The sequence below is a fragment of the Lepidochelys kempii genome, chromosome 6 (genome assembly GCF_965140285.1).
Source record: "Lepidochelys kempii isolate rLepKem1 chromosome 6, rLepKem1.hap1, whole genome shotgun sequence".
Lineage (NCBI taxonomy): Eukaryota > Metazoa > Chordata > Testudines > Cheloniidae > Lepidochelys > Lepidochelys kempii.
In genome coordinates, this window is record NC_136385.1 from 91,015,083 (window position 1) to 91,042,317 (window position 27,235).

The 27,235-nt window shown below is 48.5% G+C and overlaps 1 protein-coding gene across 5 annotated transcripts in view; it reads right to left on the reverse strand.

The window, feature by feature from the left end:
• Positions 1-2,287: 2,287 nt before the first annotated feature.
• The window catches only part of AREL1 (apoptosis resistant E3 ubiquitin protein ligase 1), a 49,709-nt gene continuing 24,761 nt past the window's right edge, over positions 2,288-27,235 (reverse strand). For 3 of the 5 annotated variants that reach the window (XM_073349173.2, XM_073349172.2, XM_073349176.2), the window contains one exon: positions 23,878-27,128. In XM_073349173.2, the coding sequence (XP_073205274.1) occupies positions 27,026-27,128 (103 nt within the window). In that variant the 3' untranslated portion in view covers positions 23,878-27,025. Of the gene's footprint in view, positions 2,673-23,877; positions 27,129-27,235 lie in introns of those variants that run through there. The other 2 variants (XM_073349174.2, XM_073349175.1) reach the window with 2 other exon arrangements.

The following is a 27,235-nucleotide window of genomic DNA, read 5'->3' on the forward strand; positions in this document are numbered from 1 at the left end:
CTCACAGGGCAATTAGATTCAAAACACAGAGAATTTCCCTCTAGGCAAAACCTTAAAGTTACAAAAAGAAAAACCAGGAACATACCTTCCTCTCAGTACAGAGAAAATCACAAGCCAAAACAAAACATAATTTAATGCATTTCCTTGCTAATACTTACTAAGGAGTTGGAGTGCTTGCTTTCTTGTTCTGTCTCCGGCAAAAGCCACATGGAACAGACAAAGCCTCTCCCAGATTTGAAAGTATCTTGTCCCCTTATTGGTCCTTTTGGTCAGGTGCCAGCCAGGTTACTTGAGCTTCTTAACCCTTTACAGGTAAGAGGTTTTTGTGCCTCTGGCCAGGAGGGATTTTATAGTACTGTATACAGACAGGTGGTTACCCTTCCCTTTATTTTTATGACACGCCCCCCAAATCACAGATAGTGCTGGACAGCCAGATCCACACTGGCTGTGATTTCTTCCTGGAGCTTTAGGAGAAAACAGAGTTAATAAGACACATGTACCTTTAGATATACTACTGACTATATAAAAAACAACAATATTTCCCACATCTCAAGGACGATTTTAACCAGTTGATTTTGGGAAACTTTCACAGGAGAGTGCATCAGCCACTTTGTTAGAAGCTCCCGAAATGTGTTTTATTTCAAAATCAAAATCTTGGAGAGCTAAACTCCACCAAAGAAGTTTTTTGTTATTGTCCTTGACGGTGTGAAGCCACTTCAGCGCAGCATGGTCAGTTTGTAGTTGGAAACGCCATCCCCAGACATATGGGCATAGCTTTTCCAGCATGTACACAATGGCGTAGCATTCCTTTTCACTGACTGACCAATGGCTTTCCCTCTCAGACAGTTTCTTGCTGAGAAACGTGACAGGATGGAATTCTTGATCCGATCCTTCCTGCATTAAAACTGCTCCCACACCACGCTCGGACACATCTGTGGTTACTAGGAACGGTTTGTCAAAGTCTGGGGGCCTTAACACAGGGTCAGACATGAGTGTCGCTTTAAGCTGGTTAAAGGCCTTTTGACACTCTTTAGTCCATTGGACTGCACTTGGCTGTTTCTTTTTGGTTAGGTCTGCAGTGGGGCGGCAATTTGGCTGTAGTGCGGTACAACTGCCTGTAATATCCGGCCAAGCCTAAGAAGGATTGGACCTGTTTCTTTGACTTTGGGACAGGCCACTTTTGGATAGCATCCACTTTGGCCTGTAGGGGGTTGATAGTTCCTTGACTTGTATAAGTAGGGGCATATACTTGACTTGTATAAGTAGGGGCATAGCGAGCAGATCGAGGGACGTGATCGTTCCCCTCTATTCGACATTGGTGAGGCCTCATCTGGAATACTGTGTCCAGTTTTGGGCCCCACACTTCAAGAAGGATGTGGATAAATTGGAGAGAGTCCAGCGAAGGGCAACAAAAATGATTAGGGGACTGGAACACATGAGTTATGAGGAGAGGCTGAGGGAGCTGGGATTGTTTAGTCTGCAGAAGAGAAGAATGAGGGGGGATTTGATAGCTGCTTTCAACTACCTGAAAGGGGGTTCCAAAGAGGATGGCTCTAGACTGTTCTCAATGGTAGCAGATGACAGAACAAGGAGTAAGGGTCTCAAGTTGCAGTGGGGGAGGTTTAGATTGGATATTAGGAAAAACTTTTTCACTAAGAGGGTGGTGAAACACTGGAATGCGTTACCTAGGGAGGTGGTAGAATCTCCTTTCTTAGAGGTTTTTAAGGTCAGGCTTGACAAAGCCCTGGCTGGGATGATTTAACTGGGAATTGGTCCTGCTTTGAGCAGGGGGTTGGACTAGATGACCTTCTGGGGTCCCTTCCAACCCTGATATTCTATGATTCTATGACCCACCTGGTGTCCGAGGTAAGTCACTCTGTTTAGGCCTATTTGACACTTCTTAACCTTAACAGTTAGTCCTGCCTCTCTGATGCACTTAAAGACTTTTTGTAGATGCTCCAGGTGTTCTGCCCAGGAATCAGAAAAAATGGCCACATCGTCAAGGTAGGCGACTGCGTATTTTCCCAATCCTGCTAGGAGACCATGTACAAGTTTTTGGAAGGTGGCGGGTGCATTTCGCAGCCCGTAAGGGAGCACATTAAATTCATACAGCCCTACATGGGTGATGAAGACTGACCTTTCCTTCGCGGATTCATCCAGCGGTACTTGCCAGTACCCCTTGGTTAAGTCTAAGGTAGAGATGAACTGGGCATGTCCCAGTTTCTCCAATAGTTCATCTGTGCGTGGCATTGGATAGTTGTCTGGGCGAGTTACAGCATTTAGCTTACAGTAGTCCACGCAAAAACATATCTCCCCATCTGGTTTGGGAATTAGAACCACTAGAGATGCCTATGCACTATCAGAGGGGTGGATTACACCCATCTGTAGCGTATCCTGCATCTTCCGTTCTATAGCAGTTTTTGCTTGAGGAGACACCCGTTAAGGTTGGGCTGTAATTGGGTGAGCATTACCTGTGTCAATGGAGTGGTATGCCCGTTTGGTTCGTCCTGGGGTGGCTGAGAACATCAGCGCAAAGCTGGCGCACAGCTCCTGGATCTGCTGTCACTACATACATCCAAAGATCATGGAGAGGTTCACCTCTTCCGAGCCACCATCACTTTTTCCTTCGTAGTAGACACCTTCAGGCCACTCAGCGTCATCTCCTCCCTAGGCTGTAAAGTGACAAACCTTTAATTCTCTGGAATAAAAGGGCTTTAGGTTTGAGGTGGGGGAGTCTATGAGATAGTTAACAGTTCCCAGGTGCTCTTGGACTGTGAATGGTCCTTCCCATGATGCTTCCATCTTATGGGCCTAGAGTGCCTTCAAGACCATGACCTGGTCCCCTACTTTGAAGGAATGCTCTCTGGCATGTTTATCATACCAGGCTTTTTGCTCTTCCTGAGCATCTTTTAGGTTTTCTCTAGCAAGGGCTAAAGAGGTTCAGAGGGTGTTTTGTAGGTTGGTTACAAAGTCCAGAATGTTAGTTCCTGGAGAAGGCGTAAACCCCTCACATTGCTGCTTCACCAACTGTAATGACCCCTTAACCTTGCGGCCATACACAAGTTCAAATGGGGAAAACCCTAAACTGGGATGTGGTACAGCTCTGTAGGCAAAGAGCAACTGCTGCAACACTAGGTCCCAATCACTGGACTGCTCATTTATGAATTTACGTATCATGGCCCCCAAAGTTCTATTAAACTTCTCCACCAGGCCATTCGTTTGATGGTGGTAAGGGATTGCAACCAAGTGATTCACCCCATGAGCTTCCCAAAGGCTTTCCATGATTCCTGCCAGGAAATTAGTTCCCGAATCTGTCAGGATGTCAGAGGGCCAACCTACCATGGCAAAAATATCTGTTAATGCCTGGCACACACTTTTAGCCCTGGTGTTGCTTAATGCTACTGCTTCCGGCCATCGGGTGGCAAAATCCATGAAAATCAGTACGTACTGCTTTCCTCTGGGTGTCTTTTTCGGAAAAGGACCCAGAATATCCACAGCTACTCGCTGAAATGGAACCTCAATTATGGGGAGTGGCTGGAGAGGGGCTTTGACCTGGTCTTGGGGTTTTCCCACTCTTTGGCACACCTCACAAGACCGGACATAGGTAGAAACATCCTTGCCTATTCCCTCCCAGTGGAAGGACTTCCCCAAACAGTCTTTGGTTCTGTTCACCCCAGCATGGCCACTAGAATCATCGTGGGCTAAGCTCAAGAGCTTTTTCCAGTACTTAGTTGGAACTACCAACAGTCTCTGAGGATGCCAGTCTTCCTGGTGCCCACCAGAAAGAGTTTCCTAGTATAAAAGTCCTCTTTCTACAACAAACTGGGATTGATTAGAAGACTTGTGAGGCAGTGGGTTGCTCCACGCTGCTGTCCAAACTCCCTGGAGGCTTTCATCTGCTTCCTGCTCAGCCTGGAACTGTTCCCTTGATGCTGGAGACATCAGTTTCTCACTGGATTGTGGACTTGGGCTTGGTCCCTCTGGAAGCGATGCAGGTGATGGGGCTGTTTCCGTTGACTGTGAACCGCTCTCCGCTGGTGCACTATGTTGGGGTTCAGGCTCCAGCTGAGCCTCTTGCGTAGGTTTAGCTGCTGCTGCCAGGGCAGGCTCAGTGGGGCCCTCTGGTGTTGGGGTTGCAAGCGCTGGATTCAGTGCTGGCACTGGGTCTGGTGCTGGTTGCTCCACCAGTTCTGGGACTGGCTCTGGCTGGGTCTCTGGGACTGGATCCACTACGGCTGTTGTAGACCTTGGCCTGGGGTCTGGTTCCATCACCTCCATCTGGGTCTCTGGTAACACAGACAGGGGCCCTGGTAGAAGTTTCCAGAACAGAGCTAGGTGTGACAGCTTGCTTAGTCAGGCTGCGGGTTACCATTCCCACCCTCTTGGCTAGCTTCACATGGTGGGCCAAGTCTTCCCCCAGCAGCATGGGAACAGGGTAATCATCATGGACTGCAAAAGTCCACATTCCTGACCAGCACTTGTACTGGACAGGCAACTTGGCTGTAGGCAAGTCAAAAGAGTTTGACTTGAAGGGTTGAATCATCACTTGGACCTCTGGGTTGATTAAGTTGGGGTCCACTAAGGATTGGTGGATAACCGACACTTGTGCTCCAGTGTCCCTCCACGCTGTAACCTTCTTCCCGCCCACACTCACAGTTTCCCTTTGCTCTGAGGGTATCTGGGAGGCATCTGGGCCTGAGGAACTTTAGTGTGACCCCAGTGCAATGAACCATAACCTGTTGGGGTTCTTGGGGCAGCTGATCTTTACATGCCCCAGCTCGTTACATTTAAAACATCGTCCAGCTGACTGGTCACTGGGGTGAGGTGGGTTGCTGGAGAATGGTGTGGTGGGACGATAAGGTGTCTGGGGTTTTCCTTGGGATGTAGGTGGGGCCTTGGGTTGCCCCCGGTGATAGGGTTTTGTTTTGGGTTGCCCCTTCTGATGTTCGCTCCAACTGCTACTAGTTTTTTTCTTTTGTAACCCTTCTGCCCGTCAGAGTTGGCAGCAACAAGGGCCAGGTTCAATATCTAGGGGATCCATTCCGATAACACAATGCAAACCGGCTCGAGCCCCCACCCAGTGACCTGGGACAAATATATACCACCCCCGCTGGGCGCCTCCAAGAGGCAATACTTCCCCTCTCGCAAGCACATAGTCTGAGTGTAGCAAAAAGCCTTTTAATAACAGAGAGAAACAATGTGGCATTATGTTGGGGAAACACCACCAACAGGATTCATAACACAACCCATGAGCAAAAAACCACCCCAAGCAAATTGGGGCACGCCCCTTTCCCTTTGGTTCTTGAGTCCAGCAACCCCAAATCACCCAAAGTCCCAAAAGTCCAATGCCCCAAAAGTCTCTGTCCCTGTTCAGGGCAGCCCCAGAGTTCGAAAGTTTTTCTGCGGAGCTTTACCTCCCAACCTGGGTGGAGATGGGACGGGGGTAAGAGGCACCTTACATGATCTGAAGCTGACCGCCCCATAGCTCCATAGCTTCGCTCCGCTCCGCCAGCCGCCCCACGAACTCCTTCGCTCAGCTCCGCTCCGCAGCCCACAAGCAGCTCCCATCATCCCATGAACTGCTCCACCAGCCGGTCCACAAACTACTCCACGTCCCACCAGCAGCTCCCGCCATCCTATGCACTGCTCCACCAGCCTGTCCACAAGGCACTCCAGCCGTCCCGCAAACTGCTCCACAATATATCTTCAGGCTCCCCCGCTACTTAACACAACACTCAGTGATTTCAGCTCTTAGGTGAATTCAGCTTGTAGTAGGGGAGCCTCAGTGCTGGTGCATTGTCAGCCCAAAGTGAGCTCAGCAGCCTGTAACTAGACTCCTAATGGAATCAAAATTAGCTCTGATATTCCACAGTGGAGAGAGGAGGAAGTGCAACTAGCATGTAAGGCCCTCACCAAGGGGCCCATGCCACCAAGTATTAATACTTGTCCCCAGCCTCTCTCTATTCACACAGTTTTGGAACCCATGACCTTTGCCTAGCGAGTGCTACTTAGTTGATGGTGAGTCCCTCCATCATAACAAAAGGCCACGTACAGTTCCAAGCACAGTTCCCATAATCAGCGTAATAACAATTTATTCTTCCTGCCCCAACAATAGAGACACTGGGGATCCCACAGCAGCCAAAGTGACCATTTGGGCAGCTATGGCCTCATTCTAGGCAGGGTGGGTGTGCCTATGCAAATGAGATCAGCCCCTGAAGTTCTTTTCCACAACTTGCCACACCTCACTACCAGATGTCAGGGTGGAGCTCATCCTGACACTGCTTACACTTTTCTGCCACCTCCACCCATTTGGCTCCAATCTCCCCTGCCTCAATTACAGTTTTGGGCTTCCCATCTAGGATGTCCCTTTCTATTTCCTCAGGAACACCCTCTAAGAACTGCCCCATTTGCATTAGGAAGGGCAACTCTTCCGGAGATTTAACATTTGCTCCTGATATCCAGGCATCCCAATGTTTCACAGTATAGTAGGCATGTTGGGTAAATGACACGTCTGTTTTCCACCTTAGGGCTCTGAACCGCCGACAGCCCTTCTCGGGTGTTAGCCCCATTTGAATTCTGGCCTTGTTTTTAAGAAGTTTGTAGCTATTCATGTGTTCCTTAGGCATTTCAGCCACCACCTCTGCTAAGGGTCCACTGAGCTGCGGCCTCAGCTCTACCACGTACTGGTCTGTAGAGATGCTGTACCCAAGGCAGGCCCTTTTGAAATTTTCTAAGAAAGCCTCAGTATCATCGCCTGCTTTGTAGTTGGGGAACTTTCTGGGATGGGAAGCGGGACCTGGAGAAGGATTGTTAGGGTTCTCTGCTATATTCTTATGACTTATGAGGAGAGGCTGAGGGAGCTGGGATTGTTTAGCCTGGAGAAGAGAAGAATGAGGGGGGATTTGATAGCTGCTTTCAACTACCTGAAAGGGGGTTCCAAAGAGGATGGCTCTAGACTGTTCTCAATGGTAGCAGATGACAGAACAAGGAGTAAGGGTCTCAAGTTGCAGTGGGGGAGGTTTAGATTGGATATTAGGAAAAACTTTTTCACTAAGAGGGTGGTGAAACACTGGAATGCGTTACCTAGGGAGGTGGTAGAATCTCCTTCCTTAGAGGTTTTTAAGGTCAGGCTTGACAAAGCCCTGGCTGGGATGATTTAACTGGGAATTGGTCCTGCTTCGAGCAGGGGGTTGGACTAGATGACCTTCAGGGGTCCCTTCCAACCCTGAGATTCTATGATTCTCCTTAGCCCTTGCCATCTCTAACTCCAGTGCATGCTTCCTCTTTCTTTCTCCTCCATCTCTTTTTCTTTCTCCTCCATAGCTCTCTTGTGGTCAGCTTCCTCTGCCTCCACCCTGGCTTTTTCTGCCTCCATCTCCAAGCGTTCTAATGCTATCTGTCATATTCTTTTTGTTTCTCTTCAGCTTCAGATCTGGCTAATTTTCGTTTCTGTTGCACATTGCTTTTCGTCATCCTAGCTCCTGCTTGCCTAGGTTACCTGAGAGCTAGAAAGCGGGGGGGAAAAAAACTGCTTGTGACTTGTAACTTAACACCTCTGCCTCCAGGCAAAGAGAGAAAAACTCCTCAGGTCTGTGCTTTTGGTTCAAAATGATCTCCGGTTCAAAATGATCCCACCACTCTGCCACCATGTCAAGGTTCCCTCCCCACTCTGAACTTTAGGGTATAGATGTGGGGACCCGCATGAAAGACCCCCTAAGCTTATTTCTACTAGTTTAGGTTAAAACTTCCCCAAGGCACAAATTCTCCCTTGTACCTTGGATTAGGTAAACGCTGCCACCACCAAGTGATTTAACAAAGAATCAGGGAAAGGACCACTTGGAGTCCTATTCCCCCAAAATATCTCCCCAAGCCCTACAGGCATGTATTAGCAGAGTTGGGGTTACTCAGCCATGTTGCTGCTAAAAGACAATGCTCATGGGTTACCCTGCTCCAGCCCTGCTCTCCCTAGAAACTGGCTCAAAAATGTGCTGGGTGTGGGGTTTGAGTAGCACTTCATGCTTGTCACTGCCAATAAACCCAGCATACCTTGGGGCATGAAACAAACACACACACACACACACGCCTGAATGCAAACACCTTCCTGGGGGGATTAAGACACAACAATTACATTAATACTCAGAACATCACAACAACTGCTTCCCATACCTCCAAGCCAGGCAAATGAGACAAAGTCCTTCAAAGGCTGGGCCAACTCACTACATGATACCAGAGGTTTGAACTGCGGGCAGCATTTAACATCTAGGGGCTCTGCTCTGAAGTGGCCACTGGACATGCCTGTAGGACAGTCTTTCCCTATCTACATCCTACCATCCAACTAAAGGACTAAGACCCCAATTACTTGTGTCAGGAAGCTCTAGCACCATAGAACTCTGGGTTCACTTCCTGGCTCTGCTACAGATTGGATGCGTGTCCTTGGATAAATCACTTAATCTCACTGTGCCTCAGCTCCCCATCTGTAAAATGGGGATGAAATAAACAGGGAAGGTAAGAAAGTATATTTAGACGGTAAGCTCTTTGGGGCAGGGAGTGTCTCTTGCTACACATTTGTATAGCACCTAGCTCAATGGGGCCCTGATCTGCGTTGGGGCCAAACTGCTGCTGTGTTACATCATTGTATTGCATCAGCATGCAGGAACATGTCCATCTCACACATCTAAATTATACCACTGCCCTTACATGGTGATGAACTGAGTCCATTATGATATCCAGAGTTCCCTCTTAGAGGCCTTCTCACTGTTCACATCCAGACAGGCCTGAAGAGGACAAGGTCTGAACAAGGTCAACTGGATCGGCGCCTTGCATTCTAGTCAGGCCTTTGTGTCCTGGCCACAGCATCCATATCTGAAACTGCTTACAAATGAGGTAAAGGAAAAGTCTGGAATTCTAACCCAGTCTCCTCGTGGTTTCAGTTCTGATTCCAAAGCAGCTGGTTGGGCCTGGTGGGTGATATACAGCCCAGCTGTCCGACCCGCCCCCCACCCCAAACACCCTCACTGAGCTGAAACTTCTTCACCAGTGGGCCAAACTCCTGTCTTCCCACAGCCCCCAGAATTGCTTCAGAACATAAATATCTGAAGTAAGGAGATGACGACCCTTCCCAGAGACAGCCATTCTGAGCATGGTACCTGATGGGAGCCAAACCCTCCAGCTGTTCTAACAGGTCATTGAAAGACCTTTCCTGTGGTGGTGGAGAGCAACTGCCCCAGGCTCTTAGACTACAGGGCCCTGTTGCTGTTACTGGGAACACAAGTGCTGTGCTCCTCTCTTCACTGGGGGGCCTCCTTGCAGTGCTGATGCCCTTTTCTTACTTAGACTGCATAGCTGGGGCAGGCTCTCCTCCAGCTGGATCCCTTCCAAAGTTCCAGCCCAAGCTCAGGATAGAGGAATAAATAGTACTTGGAGAGGTGTAGGAAGGGATGTGTGGGGATGAGAGCCCCACAGGAAAAGACATAGTGGACAGATGGTACCACAAGGACCCCACTTCTGTAGGTGTCAGAGCCAGAGGCACTACTGGGTCAGGATATCTCTTTAATACAAGTTCAATCACTTCTTTCTCAAACAGCCTTCCCCACCCACAGCCGGGGCAACTGCCACAGCAAGGGGGCTGCAGGTCTCCCGCAGGCCAAGGCCAATCAGTTGCATGGAGCCCGCTCAGATCACCGCAGCAGTTGTGACCACTCTAAACACCAAGCGGCAGATGGAGAGAACCTGCCATAAAGCACTTTAATGGAGATGGGAAAGGAAGCTGTGCCTAAATCAGAAGGGTCTCCAGACCATGTGATTCCCTTCTGAACTGTGCAGTGCACCCAGAGAGCACAGAGGTAGCTGGGGCCGGCTCCTAAATATCTGCACTGGCCTGGAGGTTCTTTCTGTGTGACTAACACTCTGCAGCTGGACAAGAGAGTGAATTAACATGCTGTTTAAGCCCTCCATCCAAGTTCTGAATAAACAGAGGCAGCCAGGGGTGAATCTCTCCCCTCATGGGGCCTGGTCCTTCTGGTTTGAGGACAGTTCCTCAAGGAACTTCCCAATATGGACCATGAAGGACCAGCAGCTCCTTTGCCTGTCACATAGCCAAAAATCTGCTCCTTCTTCAGCTCACCTGGACCAGCTCTAGTCTTTTCAGCCCTGCAGAGCTCCAAATTGGCCTGCTGGGTACTTACTTAGCTGCCTCTTCATTTATGGTCTTCTGTCACTAAAGCCAGTACTGTAATTGGTGCAAGGACCTTCAGCTGGTGGGGAGGGCTCTCACAGAGCTGAACGCAGCAGCACCTCAGGCATGGGACAGGACTGAACGGACATCTATCCTCCTAAATCTTTATTCCCCGTGGGCACAAGGAAATGCACTGAATACTCCCCCATGTCTGTCAATGAGGCCAGTGCCTCATGTTCAGACAGGCGGTGCCCTTACTCCTGCTCCCAAAAGTTGCAGAATCAGATGAAGTAGCAGAGACTCACTTCACACTCAGCCTGCAGCTGGACAAAGACATGTCCTAGTATGCAGCCTCCTTGGCTTTCAGCAAGCTCCAGCTTCATCCTCCCAGCCAGCAGAAAGAGACCAAAGTCTCCTCAGTCCTGCAGCCCAGCTCTGGGGAGCAGCTTGTTAGGGCATGTCCCCTCTGGTCTCTATCACGCATGTTATTTTGTTTTATGTGATGGATTATTTCACTACCCGATCTCCCTCTTGTTTGCACTGGAGGCTTCTGGAAATCAATCTGCCTTTCAGTGCTGCTTGCTACACCCCACTCCTTCCCTGATTGGGGCTCCTACTGAGATATCACAAGTATCACTTGTACACAAACATATAGAAGCCTCCTGATCAATGAGCATGCAAGCAGATGGGTGCCCTGACCCAGGGATGTGGTCAGGTGGGCACACTGCACCTTGGCCACTCTCACACCAACTGTATGAGGTTCAGGTTTATGCACAGCCAGAGAGGTCATGGGAAATAAGGCTCCAGTATTTTCACACTCCTCGTCCTCCACATCCTGCCTCCTCCCTGGCTAGAATGGAGGCAGTAGGGTGCTGTAGAGACCTTTCATGGGGTGCGGGGGGAAAGAGGAGGAGGCAGAACCATTCCAGAGCCCCTGGATCTGTTCCTCAGCCTTTCGAAATCTGACCCCCTGGCTTTTCCAGGTTGAGGGAGGGGCCCCTACAGATCTGTTTGTGCTGTTCCTCCTAATGGGGTGTTGTGTAACACAGGGGGAAGTGACTGCAATAGGGACCCCGGCTGAGAACAGAGCCTTTAATCCTGTGGCCCAGAGGGAATTTGGAAAAAATACCTACATCTGTTGTATTGAATTAGGCTCATGGCTCTGAGGCTGACAGCTGACCCTGGCTGTTCGTGATGCCAAGACAGAGTCCCTGCCAAACAGTGCCAGGGTGAATTACCATGACTGATTGGAGAGCGAAAAGGCAGCCAGGAAGAGCTGGAGAAGGAGTACACTCTGCCCAGCACCCTGGAGAATAGAGAAAGTCAAACCACAGACAACCTCAGAGCAGCCACAGTTAGTGCTTTGTGCTCTGCCATGTCAGACCCAGCTCCATCCCCACCACAGCCAAACGTAAAGAACTCTGACCTCTGTGCAGCCATGCTGGCAGGAGAGAGAAAGGTGAAGAAAAAGTGAGGAACACTAGTTGAAGGGATGGGGATGCACGTGAATAGCGTGGGAGAGGAAAGGAGAGGGAGCAGGTGTTTTGGGCAGCAGTAACCAGTGAGCTGTGAACCCATGCTATAGGGGCCCCCTTGAAAAAATCACTGTGGAGTATGGGACACAAACAAACAAAGTGAAAATGGTGAAGAGACAGAGAAGAAAGTGATAAGAGGGGCTCCCCACCGGGTAAAGAGGAAATTTAGAGAGGGGGGGCTCCTTACCTTTCCAAGCCTATGAGACACATTTCTACACTGCACATCCTGCAGGTCAATGGGGGACGATGTCTGCTGACCCTAACTGCAGCAACCCCTCCCCAGAGGGGGACACAGATGGCAAGGCACTTTTAGAATGATAAACTCTCACCCTTCCATGTGCCTTTCATCCCGAAGGATTGCAAACCACTTTACAAACCATACATACAGGGATTATTCACTCACCACTGAAATACAGCCTCTTCTGGGGTGCGGTGTGGCAGCTGTTTCACAGCACATAGCAACACTACACAAAAGGCAGGTTGTGAAGGCAAACACCATGTCCAGTAGAAACTGCAGGGGGGGACAGAATGAAACTGCCCAAATTTGGCCAAGACTCAGCTTAATACCTAGACACTTTGGAAATGTGCCAAGGATTCCTGAATGACCACAGTCAGGATCTACATTTAGTCACTCATTCAAAAGATAGCACCTCCAGCAGCACACTGGGCATCAGCCTCAGACACTAGGTCAGAGGGGACAGTGCCTGCTATTGTGTTGCCCACACATCTTTCAGCACAGCACCCCTTACCATAGCATTGGGGTATTGGGGTCAGTACTTTCTCAGAGAGGAGAGTGCCCCTTACTGAGTCACCAGCACCACTTCCTGAAGCACCTAGTTGTTTCTTAGCAGTGTTAAACTGGCCCAACCCTGATTAGCATGAGAGATCTGATGGGATCGAAGTATAAGGTGGCCAGTTTTGGCTTTCTTCTTTCTACCTAAGAACACTGGAATTCCTATACCAGCCCAGCCCAAAACTCCTCTAGCCTAATATCCTGTATCTGACAGTGGCCAGTATCAGATGCTTCACAGATTCACAGAGTTTAAGGCCAGAAGGGACCATTAGATGATCAGATCTAACCTCCTGTATAGCATAGGCCACTCATTACATTTCACTCAGACATACCTCTGTTGAGCCCGATGACTTTAGTCTACGGTATTTCAGTAGAAGGTGAAATAAAATGGCAGAGGAAGTTTCATCCTCTCATCAGAAAGGCTGGCCTATGCTGTGAAGCAGGACAGGTTTTTTTTGGTTGGGGTTTGCTTTGAATCCTATTTAATGTAACTGTAGCTGTTGTCATTATCCATGTAAATGTCACATCTTTTTAATCCTGCTAAGCTCTTGGCCTCAGTGCTGTTAGACTGTGGAACTCATTGCTACAGGCTCATTGTGGAAAAGGGTATTTTCCTTGGATCAGGTTTAAACTTGCTGCCTGTCTAATTTATTGTGCTCTTGCATCACAGACAGGGGCACCTGATTTATCTTCTTTGTACTGTTCACTATTTTGCATACTTCTATCCTATCCCTCTCTTTGTCTCTTCTCTAAATAGCAACAACCTCTCTTCAGATTAAAATCTTTCCAGGCCTGCACCTATTCTTGTTACCTATTTTAGAAGCCCCACCCCCTCTATGTTTGCTATAATCCTTATAAGATGACCAGGGTTGAGAATGCACCGCTGAGTCTCAGCAAGGGCAATAATAAGAGAAACACGCAACTGAAAATCGAACCACCAAACTCCTTCCAGCCTGCACACTGTTGCCCCCTGGTTCTATGAGGAGCTCCTGGGTCCAAAATTACTGTTCCCACTGTAACCTGTCACCTCCCACTAGCTGGTGTTAGCTGTCTGAGCTGGTGTCTCTCCCTCTGTTCTTCAGATTGTCTAAGACCAGATCTGTCAAGGTCAGAGTCCTGGGCCTGTGGACAGCATGGCAGCACCAAGTGATTTACATCTCACTAATATTCCTGGTATGCAGCTCCACTGAAAATCTGTCACTTCTCACTTAAATCACAACTGTTCTCAGCCCAGGAAGAGGACAATTAGAAAGGGCTCAGGAATATCGGGGCCCACTCAGACACACATACTTTGGAAGCCGGGGCACTATCTTCTTCCAAAGCTTGGGGATGCTAAAGTTACTTACAGTAAATGTGCTGGATCAGACAGGTCACACCTTTTGTATTCGAGGAAGCTGTAGCATATGAGGGCAGGAAGGGTTAGACACCAACAGAGTTGGTATACTAGCTGCTTCAGAACAACATGTCTGTGGTTGGCAGCAGGGCAGAATGGGATCAGGTCCAACTTTGGCTATGGTGAGGAGGCATCCTCTGGTGCCCAGTTCCCTATGCTTGGATCCTTACAATTCCTTGACCTGCAATGCTCCAATGGCCTCTTCTGTGGCTCCAAAATCAAATGCCTTCAGTCCTTACTGTCTTCTAAAATGCTGACACTGTCTCGTGTTGGTGGAATATTTCACCTCCTATGCACCTAATCAGTTGAGCTTTCCTGGCTGATTGGATTAAATTCCTTCTTCCTCCCCAAACTAGTGACCAGCCTGTGCCTTGAAGCCTGAGGGATCGTTTTCATCTGGTTAGAATTACTGCGGATACTATTTATTTACATGACATTCTAAATTTTTAAAAATAATTACTAAAGCTATTTTCCTTCAGCAAAATGGGGCAAAATTTTCCACAGGTTAACTGTATATTGTGCAAAGATAATTTCCTTTTGATGCATTTTAAATTTGTTCAGCTAGAAACAGAGGGGTTTATGTAAAAGGGGACTGTGCTGGAACAGGGTGTACTTCTGCTAGAGTCACTCTTCTCTAGATTGGGGGTAAGAAACCAAGCATGAATGTCTACCAATTCAAGAACTCTATTAAAAGGGAAATAGCCAATAACCAATCCTTCCAAACGAATGAACTACACCATCTCAAGTCAATCACAGGTGGCCCTCTGGTGGTCAAGCTGCTGCAATGGGCGCTTCTCCGTGAGATGTGAAATGATATGCTATGATCCTTTAGGGCAGGGGTGGGCAAACTTTTTGGCCAGAGGGCCACATCTGGGTATGGAAATTGTATGGCAGGCCATGAATGCTCACGAAAATTGGGGCTGGGGTTCAGGGTGGGAGAGGGCTCTAGTTGGGGGTGTGGGCTCCAGGATGGGGCCAGAAATGAGGAGTTCAGAGTGCGAGAGGTGGCTCCGGGCTGGAGTGGGGTGTGTGTGTGAGGGTTCCAGCTGGGGGTGCAGGCTCTGGGGTGGGGCTGGGAATGATGGGTTTGGGGTGCAAGAGGGTGCTCTGGGCTGGGATTGAGGGGTTCAGAGGGCAGGAGGGGGATCAGGGCTGGGGCAAGGGGTTGGGGCAGGGCAATGGCTCAGGGGTGCGGGCTCCAGGCAGTGCTTACCTCAAGCAGCTCCCAGAAGCAGCAGCATGTCCCCACTCTGGCTCCTACACGGAGGTGGGGCCAGGCGGCTCTGCTGTGTGCTGCCCTGTCCGCAGGTGCTGCCTGTGGTGCGGAGCCCCCTGGCTAGCCCTACGCATAGAAGCTGGAGAGGGAACATGCCGCTGCTTCCAGAAGCTGCATGGAGCGGCCCCCGACCCTGCTCCCCAGCTGGAGCGCCAGAGTGGGGCAAGCCTCACACCCCCTCCCCAGCAGGAGCTTGAGGGCCGGATTAAAATGGCTGGTGGGCCGTAGTTTGCCCACCCCTGCTTTAGGGGATATTACTACCACTCCTTTCTTGCATCCCCTTTTGGCCATCCTTCTGCTCACTGCTGCATTCCTTCTTGAGGCAGGATAGCTTGATAACATCAGCTGCAAAAATCTCAGATTCAGGACTGTTATAAACAGGATGGAGATTAATTGTTCTCTATTTCCACTGAAATTAGGACAAGAAGTAATCAGCTTAATCTGCAGCAAGGGAGATTTAAATGAAATATTAGGGAAATTTTTCTAACTATAAAGATAGTTAAATACTGGAATAGGTTATAGGGGAGGTTGTAGAATCCTCGTCATTCACAGTGTTTAGGAACAGGTTAGACAAACACCTGACAGGTATGGTCCAGGTATGGGCCCTCAGCACAGGGGAATAGAGCTCTTAATTTGGTAGACATTCATGCTCAGTGTCCTGCATTTCTAGGATTCTATTGTGCCGTCAGGGAAGGAAGTGTGTCAAAGTGGAGAAGTTAGAGTACCAAGGCACAGACTTCCCACTGCTGTGCTGAAAGTCACTTTAGAAGAGGCTGAATCATTACTAGGAGAATCTCTTGTTGTCCCTGTCCCCTAAGCTTTAAAATCATCTTCAACTCAGCTCTTGCATGTTAATACTATTATGACCTGTACTAACTAAAGGCCGCAAAATTATGAATTACTACTATTCAAGAATTATCCAGGCATCAAGGTTTTTTAGATGAGATAGGACAGAGACCTGAGAGAATAAAAATTCAAGGTCTAATGGCAAGGTTTTGCCAGATTTTCCAAAGTTTGCTTAACTGAGGTTTGTATTATACCTTATCTTTTCAACAGACCACAAAGCCTCAGAGACCTAGTCATAGACCGGGACCCCATTGGGCTAGACACTCTACAAACAGAATAAGAAGATGGTCCCTGCCCCAAAGTGCTTACACTCTTAAGACTAAAGCAAGCTACAAAGAGATGGGTACCAGAGGTGGATTAGGGATTTTTGGGGTCCTGGACCTGAGCAAGAGAGGGCCTCTCCCCGTCCCTTCTGCCTGCAGTCACTCCTGCCGAGGAACGGGATCAGGGCGCTTGTCTGGCTCTGCCCACCCAGCGCTCCTGCTGGGGAGCGGGGGAAGCCCCCATGTCTCGACCCCACTCCCCGACAGGAGTGCCGAGGGTGCAGGGGAAGCCTCCGCACCCTGACCCTGCTCCCCAGCATGAGCACCGGGTGGGCGGGCGGAACGGGTCGGGGCGCCAGGGCACCCATTTTTCCAGGGGCACATGGCTACAGGCCCCATTGGCCCATCCAACACTGATGGGTACAGACAGACAATTGGGGGAGTACAAGGAAACATGAAACTATACTGGTCACCATGAGAAGCTGCGGTCCCAGTATACCAGCAATCTAACCATAGATATGGGTTCTGTAGGCATCATGGCAAAAGAGGGTTTTGAAGGAGTATAATGAGATAGCTTTGAGGATGTTTATGGAGAGCTCCTCCCAAGCATGAGTGACAGTATGGGAGAAAGCACTATGGTCCTTGTTTGAAAATTTAACAAGTAGGAGATGGAGGTTGATATCATGGGTCAGCTGGAGGTGGGAGTCGAGGTTTCGATACTGACAGATGACAGGTAAGGTGGGGATAGGTCACGAAGGGGCTTGGAAAATGACGACAAGTAGCTTACATTTGATGCAATAGAGAAGGGGAACCAATGGAGGGATGCAAAGAGACAGGTGACATGGTGAAAGCAACGGAATGGGAAAGTGATCTTAGTAGCAGCATTCTAAATGGAAATGCGTGGGGCAAGACTGCAATTGTCAGGGCCAGAGAAAAGGATGTTGCAGCAATCAGGACACACAATGAGAATCTGGACAAATTTCAGTTCTGTGGATGGACAAGAAAGGCTGTATCTTAGAGAGATGTTCTTCTTCCATCAAAGCTGTCACCAAGTCTCACTGCTTCTCCCTTTATCGCTAGTGACTAGCAAACGGTGGTCCATATGGCATAAGGTCCATGCGGGTCCAGAGAGCTGGCTGAGAACAAAGGGAGCTTATAAAATCACATTTAAAGGTGCTAAAAAAAAATAAATATTTTCCTAATATTAATTTCTAGTCTAGACAATTGCTATTATTGTCACAGGGCCATAAAGTATCTAGATAGAAGAGACTGAGAATGGGAAGGGATGTGAGGTCAGGCAATGGTGGATTGGAGGGGACGTTGGCATGGAGGTGGGAAGGGGCCTGCTGATCACTTCAATCATACCTGCTGAGGGTAGCAGGCCACCAGGTTTTCACAAAGTAAATAGCAGGAAGGAGTCAGGGCCTTTTATGGGGAGGGTTGTGAGGACAGGGGCTTCCATAGATTTGAATAAGTACCTGAACATTAGGCTTCTGCTCTAAACAAACCCTGAGCATCTCACATTTGGGGTTTTCCCATTGCTTGTTTTACAGCCATTTAATTACTCCTGGGGGCATTCTGCACCACAAAATTAAAAATTCTGTGCACAATATTTTAAAATTCTGCAAGTTTTATTTGTCAATAAACAAACAAATGCAGAGGCTCCAACATGGCAGTGGGGAGCACAGGCCACTGGGTACACAAAAGTGGGAGATCACCCTACAGCCTCCCCACCCCACATGGACTCAGTGGTGAGGCTGCACCTGACCCTGACACAGCACAAAACCTAAGCCTGCCCCAGAAACACCTTGGGGCCCTGCCCCTCTGCGCCAAGCACACCAGGTGTGGGGCAGGCAGGCTCAACCAGGCAGGATCCAAGTGTGGAAGGGGCTCAGTGTGGGGGGATCTAGGTGTGGGGTGAGAGGATTCTGTGTGGGACAATCTGGGTGCAGGCAGCTCAGTGGGGGGTCTAGGTGTGGCGTGGGGGGGGATCTGGATGCACTGAGACTCATTGGGGGGTGTTTTTTTCCAGATGCAGAGGCAATGGTACTCTGCAGGGACTTCCAGCTGAAAGTGGTTGGGGCTCAGTGGAGGGGTTTGGGTGTGGGGGGCTCAGCAGGGAGGTCTGGGTACTGGAGGAGTGGGACTTGGTGGGGTGATCTGTCTGGGTGCAGCTAGTCAGGGGTCAGTGGTGTGGGGGGCTCATCAGGGTGGGGGTTTAAGTGCAGGGAGCTCAGTGGGGGGTGGTCTGGGTTCAGGAGTGGAGGCAGGGGGTCTCGGTATAGGGGGGGCTCCAGATGCAAGGGTTGAGGTTCAGTGGGGTGGAGTTTGGGTATGGAGGGCTAGGACAGTCCTGGGTATACGGGGTGAGGCTTGGTGAGGGTGTCTGGGTAGGGGAGATCCAGATGCATGGGGTTTGGGTGTATGGAGGAGCAGTTCCCCGTACAGTGACCTCTCCCCCCACAGCTGAGGAGTGATGGGGTCAGGAAGCAGGGGAGGATACTGAGCTTGCTGCAGCTGTGGGAGGTTTCTGGGGGTGGGTCTGACACAGCCCCAGCCACTCCTTGCAGGGGAAGAGGAAGTCCCGTCCTTTCCTGACTCCAGCCCAGCCAGGACTAGCAGCTGATCTGAGCTCAGGGTAGGAGCCACTGGCTGGGGTGTCCCCAGCCCTGTGGTGATCTACCTCTCCGCCGGCTCCTCCGGGTGCCTGAAACGATGTACCTGCGCAGCTTGGGAGTGGTGCATGACTGCTTTTGCAGCTTCCTTTTACTTCCCTGTCAGAAAGTCATTTTTCTGTGGAGAAACAAAGAAATCTGCGGGGGACATGAATTCTGTGCATGCACAGTGGAGCAAAATTCCCCCAGGAGTAGCATTTCTATAGCTCTTCTGTGTATTTTTTCGTCATTGTGACAAATGGCATGACCCACTGATGCATCAACACAATTCAGTCAGTGGAGCACAGGATGACCCCACTGACAGCTATTTAGTCCACAAGGTCTTTAAGAAAAGGAGTACTTGTGGCACCTTAGAGACTAACCAATTTATTTGAGCATGAAGTTCATTTGAACATCGGATAAAGTGAGCTGTAGCTCACGAAAGCTCATGCTCAAATAAATTGGTTAGTCTCTAAGGTGCCACAAGTACTCCTTTTCTTTTTGCGAATACAGACTAACACGGCTGTTACTCTGAAAAGGTCTTTAAGACCAGTCTAAAAAAAAAATATCAGTTTTGAGGTCTCTGTAAAATAAAAAATGTTAGTATGACAGAACCTGAAATTCACTGAACAGCTGCACCACCCTCCAGTTTATTTGGAGAGTTGTCTCTGGAGTGGGGAGGGAGAGAGAAGTCAGGTGGTGGCCACCAAAGATACAGCCAGAGATTCTCGTCCAAAGAACTGCCTCCATCTCGTCCTGGCCTCTACTGACATCTGAGAAAACTCTCCTGAGCAACATTAGGCCAATTCTAGCTTCTCATTGAGTTCAAGGACTCAGATTTCTTTGTTCACATTTTTTGACGCCTTACAAAAGAAGCAAAAGGCTGCCAAAGCTTTCTCCCTTGAGTTTGGATCCGGTGTGCAGTACCCCAAGACTCAGGCAATGGCACACTCCAAAGTTCCTAGCAGGTCCAGCACCTGGAAAATTCCAAGACCAGCTTCAGCTACATTTTTTTTAAATGGAGATTTGTAATCAGTTAGGTCTGAAATGAGTAACACAATTAACATGGTGACCCCTCCCATCTTACAATAAGATTGTAAACTCTTCAGAGCAGAGATAATGGCTTCTCATGTAACTGCACAGCACATTAGGGCCCAGAACCTATTGAGGAGGGGAAGGAGATAAATTAAAAAAAATTAAAAGTTTCTAATGGAAAACTCAGATTCTGGCACAGAATTCTGCAGCAAAGGGTGGATTCCATGGCAAATTGAGCAGAATCTACCAGACTCTGCTTTCTAGTCTAAGGGGTTTCCTTCTACAGGCCCCATAATCACATGCTGTCATAAAAATAAAGGGAAAGGTAACCACCTTTCTGTATACAGTGCTATAAAATCCCTCCTGGCCAGAGGCAAAACCCTTTCACCTGTAAAGGGTTAAGAAGCTAAAATAACCTCGCTGGCACCTGACCAAAATGACCAATAAGGGGGCAAGATACTTTCAAATCGGGACGGGGGGGGAACAAAGGGTTCGTCTGTCTGTGTGATGCTTTTGCCAGGAACAGATCAGGAATGCAGTCTCATAACTTCTGTTAGCTAGTACGTAATCTAGCTAGAAATGCGTTAGATTTCCTTTTGTTTAATGACTGGTAAAATAAACTGTGCTGGATGGAATGTATATTCCTGTTTTTGTGTCTTTTTGTAACTTAAAGTTTTGCCTAGAGGGATTCTCTATCTTTTGAATCTGATTACCCTGTAAGGTATTTACCATCCTGATTTTACAGAGGTGATTCTTTTACCTTTTCTTTAATTAAAATTCTTCTTTTAAGAACCTGATTGATTTTTCATTGTTCTTAAGATGCAAGTGTTTGGGTCTGTGTTCACCTGTACCAATTGGTGAGGATTATCATCAAGCCTTCTCCAGGAAAGGGGGTGTAGGGCTTGGGGGGATATTTTGGGGGAAGACGTCTCCAAGTGGGTTCTTTCCCTGTTCTTTGTTTAACACGCTTGGTGGTGGCAGCATAGGGTTCAAGGACAAGGCAAAGTTTGTACCTTGGGGAAGTTTTTAACCTAAGCTGGTAAGAAAAATCTTAGGGGATCTTCCAGGCAGGTCCCCATATCTGTACCCTAGAGTTCAGAGTAGGGAAGGAACCTTGACACGTCCTCAGGAAAGGTAAGGTCAGAGGCTCTCCTCCTTTACTTTCTTTCTGGCACAATGTCACAGAGAAGAGATGGAAGCACAGCAGAGAAGATACAAACAGCATCATTAGGAGGTGGCACAGCTGCTGCCAGATTGATTGAAACCTGTCTTAATATATTATAAAAATCAGAAAAAAATCGCAGAATTGTAGGACTGGAAGGGACCTTGAGAGGTCATCTAGTCCTGTCACCTGCACTCATGGCGGGATTAAGTATTATCTACACCATCCCTGACAGGCACAGTTGCAAACTTTCATGCAGTAAATAAGCACCCCAACTTTTACAATAAGCCAAAAATCAATAATCCCATTTCAAAACAAAGCCAAAACAAGCCAATCCCTAAGAACCCCAACACACTATGTGACTAGATCCCCCCAGTGTGCAGTCTGGGACTGTGGTGGACCCACTGTGCACCCCTCTCTCTCCCCGTTGCCCCTGCTTGACCCCCTTTGCCAGGAGCTGATCAAAAAAAAAGAAGCAACAAGCTACTAGCCAACAAGCAACTCACAAGCCAATTAAGCCAAAAGCAAGCCCAATTTCCATGCTTTTTTCATGGGTTTGGCATGTCTGCTGACAGGTGTTTGCCTAACCTGCTCTTAAAAATCTCCAGTGGAGATTCCACAACCTTCCTGGGTAATTTATTCCAGTGCTTAACCACCCTAACAGTTAGGAAATTTTTCCTAATGTCCAACCTAAACTGCCCTTGCTGCAGTTTAAGCCCATTGCTTCTTGTCCTATCCTCAGAGATTAAGCAGAATAATTTTTCTCCCTCCTCCTTGTAACAACCTTTTATATAGTGAGAATCCCCCAAAGCAGCACCTCCCTGAACCAGTCTCTCCCTTAGTATGGCTGAAAAAACTCCTGATGCCTTGTGAGTGCTTTGTGCTTCTAGTGCTGCAGACAAAACTTAGGAGGGGGAGAGAATGCTGCAAACAATGCAGTTCCCAAGCAGCACATTCACCGTTTAGCATACCAGGCCAAGGGCCTGTGTGTGTGTGTACAGTCAGGGAGCCTGCAGTATTTCCCTTTGTGCAGCTGCCTGTAGGCACAAAGAACACAGGCTAGTGCGTGCAGAACTTGTGAGATGCATGCATAGCTAGAACGTCTCCTGGCCCTGTCCCAGGTCCAGGCAAACTCACAGATGCTGGGATGAACCGAGGTTGCAGACCTGGCTATAGGTCACTGGCACCATTCCATCTCCATGACATCAGAAGGAATTGGTGAACAAGACAATGGAGATGGCCAGATGACATCACACCACCTGCTGCAAAGAGGGGCAGAAACTTTAGAACCTACTTCATGCTAAAATAATTCAGACTGCGGCTCCCTTTCCTTCATGTTCAGCCAAACAGGTAGTGTTTCAAAAAGCTCTTCCCTCTACCTTGATCCTTTCACATGGTCACACTAGTTATGATGCATGTGGCTTGCTGATGTGCTTGTCTGGAACAGGAACACAGTCACTGCTGGAAATCATTTTGATCATTCCACAGGGGGTATCCGGCTATTTACCCACTTTTGAGAGCCCTGATCGAACACCATGAACCCCAGATTTATCCACTTTAAGGGGATACTGTGACTCTCAGTCTCTCTAGGTTCTTCATGGCACCCATCACTGCAGTAACTGAGCTCAGATTTCTCTGAACCAGACAAAATGAGAGCTTGCTCCTGTTGAAGGCTGCCAGATGGAACTCTGTAGTGCAATACTACAGCTGGGACTCGGGGATCCACACCTTCTGCTCACACACTATCCAGCAGCCAGCACTCACTCACAGCTTAAAAGGCAAATATTGGCCAAAGTCAGAGAAGGGAATGCCGATTTCAATACACATTAGGATACCTGCCAGCACGTAGTAGGACTTATACAAACCATCAGAGCTATACCTACCAGAGAAGGGGGAAGAACTCAACCAAAGCCTTTGGGCTGATTCCAAAATACACTTTGACAGCATTACATCCAGCAATACTGATGTCAGAAGCCCACAAGGCAGTTGCCACAGAATCCACTCCCTCCATAATCTTTTCATTTTTCTAGTTATATTTCTAGTTCTTATAGTTAACAAGAAAAATCTTCCAAACACGAACATAATGACAAATATAGTGCTGTTAATCTTAGCCTGCAGACAGCCTGAAAACAACACTCAGATTCATGGTAAAGGAATGTTGACCCTGAGGCCTAATAGTAAACATTTTGTCTACTGTTAACTATTTAGTTGATCATTTAGAAGAAACCTCCAGATGCTAAGTTTATATCCCACATTCCAAAACGGCCACAACTTCCCAGGTGCCATAAACTCCAACTGTCCACCCTTCCAACTAAAACCTCCATCTTCTCCCCTGACAACTTCTACAATGCAGCTAAGCAAATTCAGTGCAAATACTAGCAGCACAAAATATAATGAAATGCATTTATATAAAAATTAACTCAGAAGCTGACCCTATTATTCATTTGTATAGTAAGTTTACTAAAAATCTCATTTCTGGATTTACCAGAAGGTGCTGCAGAATTTCCAGCCTGCTGCCCTGAAGCACCACAGAAGCCAGCTAGTCTTGCTGCAGAATTCAGTTCAATTTCCAGGTCCTTGATTTAGTCAGTCCTACCAGAAATCAGTGGGATGGGTGAGATGCCCTGCCCAATCCTGGGGACAGACTTGGTGAGAAACTAGAAGATCTGAAGAGGACTCTTCACCACTAAGGCTAACCAGTTTAGGTCATCTCCGTGCCTCTCAGGAACAACTCCAAACCAAGACAGCATTTTTAAAATATTTTATTTATTATACAAACTATTTACAAAATCCATGGGCTTCCAGAACCTGCTGAACTCCACTTGGAACTTGCCAGCTAGAACTGGGGCCTGGCCTCTCTCTCTTAGTCTCTGGTTTCTAAAACATGCAACATAACTCTCAAATACAGGCAGAAGACAGGCCCTGTGAGGTCCACGGCAGCTCCAGAGAGTGAGGAATCTGTCTGAGATAGTACCATGCATCAAAAACTTTCTACTGAAGCGCCTCAATTAGGTGGGAATATTTAAGGGACCAACTAAAATAAGGAGCCTCTGCAGCAGAAAACATACAGTACAGGTGACCACAGTGCATTCCGTACCTTGCCCCCACACTGGTGTCATTGTAAGGGCAGCATATAAGGTGAATGTGTTGGGAAGAGGAAGGAAGAGATTTAGGGACAAAGAGGCTCTACCGCTGAAGTGGTGGAGCCCTGGGGGAAATAGGACCAGCTAACAGCTTATGGAAACAATAAAGAAAGGTTATCAAATAAGAACTAACAGCATCCACCACAGTTCTGACTGCACTTGTGTTGAAAGAAAATCCTTGGCATCTGTATAACTGCAGAGAGGCGAGGGGTGCTGGCTGTCCCACAGTGAGGATTAGGGAGCTGTTTCAAGCAGATGAAGCTACTCGGTGTTCAGCCTCTCAGTCCTCAATGTGAAAACAGTCCAGCTCTAGAGAAAGAGGGAGAGGATTCCTGAGGAAGATGTCATTGGCAGAATAAGCCTATAACCACAAGGTTCGAAAGGCCCTTGCCAGGCCAAAGAACAAGACATAAGATTGCAGTGAGGGAACAGCACCACGCTGCGCCTCCCCAACCAACAGGAGTTGAGCGGAGGAACACCGCCACCTTCTTTTGGTCCCTAGGGAGAGCAGTGAATGGGTGGAACAGTATACGAGAGCCCCAACTGCACTGACCATAGAAGCCATCCAGAGTGCAAATAAGTTGGAACCCCAGAAGAGGTCAGAACCTTACAAAAAGGGAGCCTGTTTTAAAAAAGGGACAAATCAGCCACTGCTAAAGTGATCAGTCAGGGATGAAATGCACCAGCTGTTTAGCAGGCTCTCTCCCAGCACTTCAGTGCCTGAGAGGGAATTAACCCACAAGACTGAGAAATCCCAATGAGCCATGACGATGCTTGGAGTTCCAGCTGGTTTGGGCACCACAATGGCTTATACGTCTGTAAAGATGTGATGCACATGCTCCCTAAGAATGGTTAAGACACTGCTTTAATAAAAAAGACATTTTTCTATAATGTTTCCCAAGATTCCTAACGTATTTAGTAAGTTGTATTGGAAAAGTGAAGAGCCAACTTAAAAGCCATACCTCACAAGTCCTGCCCAGTTCAGGGCAGCTCCAGCTCCAGCAGAATGAAGGGACTGAGGGTGATGGCACAATTTTTTGTTTTATCTATTTTTCTAAAATTAGCTCTTGGGAGAGATGCTAGATTGAAATCCCAACCCAGGATCCTGAATCCTCTTCATTCCAGTGACTGCACTCAGCACAGGCAGTGCAGGTTCTTCTCACACACCAACCACTCACCAATGTGCTTCCACTCTTGACCTGAAGAGATGCACTTTAGGGGCAAGTTGGAAGTTCAATTATCTGTTCAGATTTTGGCCTCACTGTTGAAACTGGAAAGATTGCCAGCCAGGATCCTTGACTCCTCACCCCTTTACTTCGCTGGGATGAGAGGAGCTGAGCAGACAGTCAGAGGTAACAGAACCTGGTAGTTATAAATTTGCTGCTCATAACTGTCTCCCAAACTGAAATCTGGACAATGTTAGTGCAACATGCCACCTGGTGGGCTACTCAGTCTCTGTCTGGGAGACGCTCCAGTTTCGTACCCTGTCTGCTGGAAAGCCAGCAACACTAGAAGGAACAGCAAGGAACAGTGCTCAGGGAGAGAACAGCAGAGGATTGGGAGGAGAGAAGGCCAGCTGCTCTCCAGGCACCAACACCCCTTTGGGAAACACTCTCCTCTTCCTCCAGCATACTTCAGGCAGTGCCTCCTGCTGCCATGTGATAGAGGTAGAAGCCAAGACCCTGTGGAATGTCAGGGGCTGAGGTACTGGATTCTGTCCAATACCATTACCCCATCTGTAATTCTGAAGCCCACTGCACATAGTAGTAGCTGCCTGCTGGCCAGCTGGCCTATCGCATACTACATACGTGCCATAAAGGTGAACGTTGGAGAGGCTTTTGTGCTCAGCATTGAGGGCTCACACTCTCATACCCATCCCCTCTCCTGAGGAAGGGAAAGGAAGGCAAGGGGTGTGGGACAGCTTCCTGTGTAACTTTAGGACCACCATCAGAAACATTCACTGAAGGAGAATCTCCTCTTCCAGCTTACTAGCAGAGGCCTGTACCAGCCACTGTCAGTACAGAAGGACGCTCCTGCTGCCAGCCCTTGGCAGAGGTAGTACAGTGTCACTGCCTGGGCCAGCGCTTGTGCTCTAAAGAGAGAGCGTTCCTTTGGGTTGCTCTCTCTAGCAGATGCTGCTCTCCCTCCTCTCCAGCAAGGCAAGAAATGGCAGCTTCCAGTGCAAGTGAGAGGAAGAGAACTGGAAGCCCTAATGGGTCAGGGACTGAATAGGAAAACAAGCCTGTGCCCTTCTGAGACATGCAATACAGGGGGAGTTACATAAGCTACAGGGGAGCATCAGCAGAAGGACCTGAGCCAAAGCATGGAAAGGTGTTAAGGCTTCCCACATGCCAGATCTCCAAAAGAGCTTCAAGCTGGTCCTCGCCCAAAACAGCTACAGTACTGGCTGCTACATAGACGTCCTCCTGTGCCACACTGCAACTCCTGCTCATGGACTCTCTCCCCTTCCAGAGGGACAAAGGCACAGAGTCCTGGGAAATCCCAGTGCCACACCACCCTGACAAATGTACCACAGTTCTTTTGCCGTACCACTCTGAACTGAGATGGGAGTGAGGGGAGAGTGTGAGGCGAGCTCTTGGTGATGTACTCTGGACACGGAAAGACCACACGACAGTCCTCTTTGCACAGAGTCTGTACTCTGTCTCCATTGCTCTGTGAAGAGAAGAATGAGCAGTAGACACAAGCTACGCCTTGCCCTGAAGAGCCAGGAAGCTAGGATGGGGAAGGGAATCACAGCATGCCAAAGCCCTCACATCCCTCGCTGATGGCCAGCTGCAGCATCTTGTGCACCTCTTCATAAGAGTCATAAGTCGGGAGGCACAGCTGGTTAAAACTGAAAAAAGAAAAATAATTAATACGCACCACTTGTGCAGTGGGGGAATGTCCATCACAGGCACCTCCAGCTGCTCACTGCCCTTGGGTGAGATGACATGGTGTCGA